The sequence below is a fragment of the Populus euphratica genome, unplaced genomic scaffold (genome assembly GCF_000495115.2).
Source record: "Populus euphratica unplaced genomic scaffold, PopEup_1.0 scaffold1507.1, whole genome shotgun sequence".
In the NCBI taxonomy this organism is placed as follows: Eukaryota; Viridiplantae; Streptophyta; class Magnoliopsida; order Malpighiales; family Salicaceae; genus Populus; species Populus euphratica.
In genome coordinates, this window is record NW_011501350.1 from 10597 (window position 1) to 14869 (window position 4273).

Below are 4273 nucleotides of genomic sequence, written 5' to 3' on the forward strand. Positions count from 1 at the left end.
TTGTTTGACATACCATTAGTGGATCCTCTAACCTTGACATTGTTTGTTATCATTGTTTAATCCTTACGTTAATTTTCCATCTCAAAGTTCTCATCATCTTCTTCTTCTTCTTCTCCTTCTTTTTCTTTATTATTATTCTTGTTGTTGTTGTTGTTATTGTTGTTGTTGTTGTTATAATTATTATTGTTATTACTATTATTATTGTTATCTGTAATTTATATAATCAACCTCTCTGTGGTTCGATCCCAGTCTTGCTGGGTTATTTATTACTTCGACACTCCTGCACTTGGGAGAATACATCAATCTTTTAATCGTGTCATAAATTTCTTTTCATACTTTAACATGTGCAGGCGACATAGCCTGACAACATACCATATATTTATTTCTAGTTCAAATTATATCTTATTAAACCAGTTTCGATAAGGTTTTAATCTAATAAAAACATTTAAATAATTATAACACATAGAGGTAAGAAATTAACCCTAATAAAACGCCCAAATCATCTTATAAAAGAAAGCAATAAAAAAGTCTAACAACTAAAATAAATAAAAAAACTATTATAATCTATATTTATGTAAATTACAAATGAATGTACATTGTAATTACGAGCGTAATTGTAATTATAATTATAATCGTAAAAAATATAAACTATTTCAAAATTTCTCCTTTTTTATGAGAGGATTATAAAAAAATTATTAATTATTAAATTATTAAAATAAATATTTATGTAAAGTAAATTTTTTATTTTATGTTAAGGATATTTAGATCATTTAACAATCTTAAATCCTTAAAAAATCCCAATTTGAAGTGGGATGATTTTTGAAGTACTTGAGAGGTTCGCGATCGAGGGTTTTTTTAAACCAAACTTCCTTTCTCTTCCGACCTCTCAAAACCTCCTTTAACACATAGTGTTCGAAGTCCCTCCTCAGTCCTTTCTAACCGATTAACGCTGTCCCTTTCAATGTCCGAAGCGAATCCACAAAGCAATCTCCAGTTTTAGTGTTATGTTTTTGGATTAGATTAGGTCAGATATTGAAGGAAGCTTTTCATTGGAATGGATCCTCAGGGGCAGATGCAGAGGCAGAGAAGCTGATTACTCTTTCATTCCTTGTGTTAATCACATCCTTTTACTTTTATTCATTGAAACTAAAAAAAATGCTATATAATTGCATTCCTTACTCCAAATTCCCAAAGCTTGTAGCCAATATTCCTTTCTTTTACTTTGTTCATACTGCCAAAAAGCATTACCGCACCACCCCATTTCCCTATATTCATATGTTTCTTTCACTTTTTTCTTCAACAAATCATGGTCCTCATTCTTATTTTGATTCTGATTCTTCAACTGCTAATTTCACTTCCCATCCTGTTGAAACTGAGAATTCTTATGATGCAAATGACGGGTTCGGCAAAATGGGTTTTAATTTTAGCAATGCTCACTGTCAAGCTTATTCTGATGGTTTTAGTGATGAGGTTGAAGAATCTGATGAAGAACGCGGCCAAGGTAACAGTTCATTTACTGATAGGAATCAAGGCACCAAAATGGATGAGGATTGGAGGAGAATTGATATACACGAAGTTGAATTTCGACATCCTTTGGTCAGAGAAATTTGTAGGTTGATTGAATGCAGGTCGGCCTGGAACCATAAGCTTGAAGGGAAAATGAGGCACTTGCTAAGAGGCCTCAAGCCTCGACTTGTTTGTGCTGTTTTGCTGTCTCAATCTGATGAAAGGGTTGCTTTGGATTTCTTCTTTTGGTCCGACAGACAATGGCGGTATCGGCATGACCCAATTGTGTACTGTGTGATGCTTGATGTTCTTAGCAAAACTAAACTGTGTCAAGGTGCTAGGAGGGTTCTTCGGCTCATGGCACGTAGGGGAATTCAGCGTACGCCTCAAGATTTTTGTTGTGTGATGGTGTCTTATAGTCGGGCTGGTAAGTTGAGGAATGTAATGCAGGTCTTGACCATGATGCAGAAAGCAGGTATTGAACCTAATTTGTTGGTTTGTAACACTGCTATACATGTTTTGGTGATGGCAAATAGGTTGGAAAAGGCTTTGAGATTTCTAGAGAGAATGCAACTTCTTGGAATCATGCCAAATGTTGTCACTTATAACTGTTTGATCAAGGGATATTGTGATCTTCATAGGGTTGAAGATGCCATGGAGCTAATTTCTGAAATGCCATTGAAAGGATGCTTCCCAGATAAAGTTAGTTACTATACTGTAATGGGCTTCCTTTGCAAGAACAGAAGGATCAGAGAAGTGAGGGACGTACTAGAGAAAATGGAGGATACTAAGTTGTTAGCGGATCAGGTTACTTATAATACATTAATACATATGCTTTCTAAGCATCAGCATGCAGATGAGGCACTTCAGTTTTTAAGAGAAGCACAAAAAAGGGGTTTTCAGGTTGATAAGGTTGGGTATAGTGCGATAGTTGATTCATATTGTAAGGAGGGAAGGATGGACCACGCGAAAGAAATTGTAAATGAAATGTTCACAAGGGGCTGCATCCCTGATGTTGTGACTTACACAGCCATTATTAATGGATTTTCTCAGGCTGGGGAGGTTGGTCAAGCTAGGAAGATGCTTCAGCAAATGTACAAGCATGGCTGCAAACCAAACACTGTATCATATACAGCCTTCTTAAAAGGGCTTTGTCAAAAGGGGAACTCATCAGAGGCAAGGGAGATGATGAAAGCGAGTGAGGAACAGTGGTGGACCCCAAATGCTATTACCTATAGTGTTGTGATGCATGGATTTCGGAGAGAAGGAAAGCTGTCTGATGCTTGTGATGTGGTGAGGGAGATGATTGGCAAGGGCTTTTTCCCAACTCCAGTTGAAATTAACTTGCTAATTCAGTCTCTCTGCCGGATCGGCAGGGTGGACGAGGCAAAAAAGTTTATGGAGGAGTGTCTTAACATGGGGTGTGCTGTCAATGCTGTAAACTTTACTACTGTAATTCACAGATTTTGTCAGCAGGATGACATAGAAGCAGCTTTATCTTTGCTTGATGACATGTATCTAAGCAACAAACACCCTGATGCAGTCACTTATACGACGATAATTGATGCATTAGGAAAGAAAGGTAGAATAGAAGAGGCCACTGAGCTTACGTTGAAGATGCTGAAGAAGGGTATAGATCCTACGCCAGTAACGTATAGAACAGTGATACATCGATATGGTCAAATAGGTAGGGTGGAAGATTTATTAAATTTATTAGATAAAATGCTTACAAGGCAAGATTGTAGAACTGCATTTAATCAAGTTATTGAGAAGCTATGTACTTTTGGAAACCTAGAGGCGGCTGATAAACTCTTAGGTAAGGTTTTGAGAACAGCCTCAAGAATTGATGCTAACACATGCCATGTGCTCATGGAGAGTTATTTGAGAAAAGGGATCCCTCTGTCAGCATATAAAGTGGCTTGTCGTATGTTTAGTCGAGGTCTGATTCCTGATTTAAAGTTGTGTGAGAAGGTGTGCAAGAAACTAATGCAGGAAGGAAAGTCAGAGGAAGCAGACAATCTGTTATTACGGTTTGTTGAGCGTGGGAATATTTCATCGCATTGTCTACAGCATTCTCAAACCGAGTGAGCATCAATTTTCGCTTGAGATTAATTGTGTCTTGTTTCTGTGGCAATTGGAAGTCTGGTTTCTAAAATGTTAAATACCTTTCCATTCTTTTCTTATTTGTTAAGTATTCTCTTCTTCCTCTCTATGAGATTTGGAGAATATGTGCATATGTTAGAATATATCTTTTCTAAGTTTTCTTGAACCATATCTTTAAATTCTGTTTTGATTTCTTGCTGTGTTGTTGATTTGATCCCTCCTGATATCGAACAAATTTTGTGTGGCCAAGGCAGACAATACGTGTATTTTGATTATAATAATTAAACAAAAAATAAAATAATAATATGCTTGAATAAGATTAAATTTAATCAGATTTTGTATGAAAATTATATTAACAAATATATGAAATTGGATGAAAAAATTTATAATTAAGTCTAAATTACAAAGCAAATGAAGATTTAATTGTTAAGAATTTATTTTAGAGCTTATTTTTTAATTTTTATATTTTACTCAATAATAAATTAAAATAAATTCACACACATTACATTGCATGTATAAATATGATTGATATATATTTATTCAATTCAAATTTTACTTGGTTTGAAACTACAAAAACTAATTTTTAAGTTTAACTAATCGATTGCTTAGACATATCAAATGAACTGGTTGATTATTATTTATTTATGATAAACACTTAAAAATT

The 4273-nt window shown here is 34.8% G+C and overlaps 1 protein-coding gene across 1 annotated transcript; it reads left to right on the forward strand.

Moving 5' to 3' along the window:
- The first annotated feature begins 790 nt into the window (after positions 1-790).
- LOC105117742 (Tetratricopeptide repeat (TPR)-like superfamily protein) lies at positions 791-3761 on the forward strand. Its single transcript, XM_011015497.1, has one exon. It carries the CDS (start codon positions 1156-1158, stop codon positions 3592-3594), a length of 2439 nt encoding a protein of 812 aa, XP_011013799.1. The 5' UTR covers positions 791-1155; the 3' UTR covers positions 3595-3761.
- The last annotated feature ends 512 nt before the right edge of the window (positions 3762-4273 follow it).

Bases quoted from the DNA above. Each gene is read 5' to 3' on its own strand.
- LOC105117742 (XM_011015497.1), top strand. From the start codon at position 1,156: ATGCTATATAATTGCATTCCTTACTCCAAATTCCCAAAGCTTGTAGCC.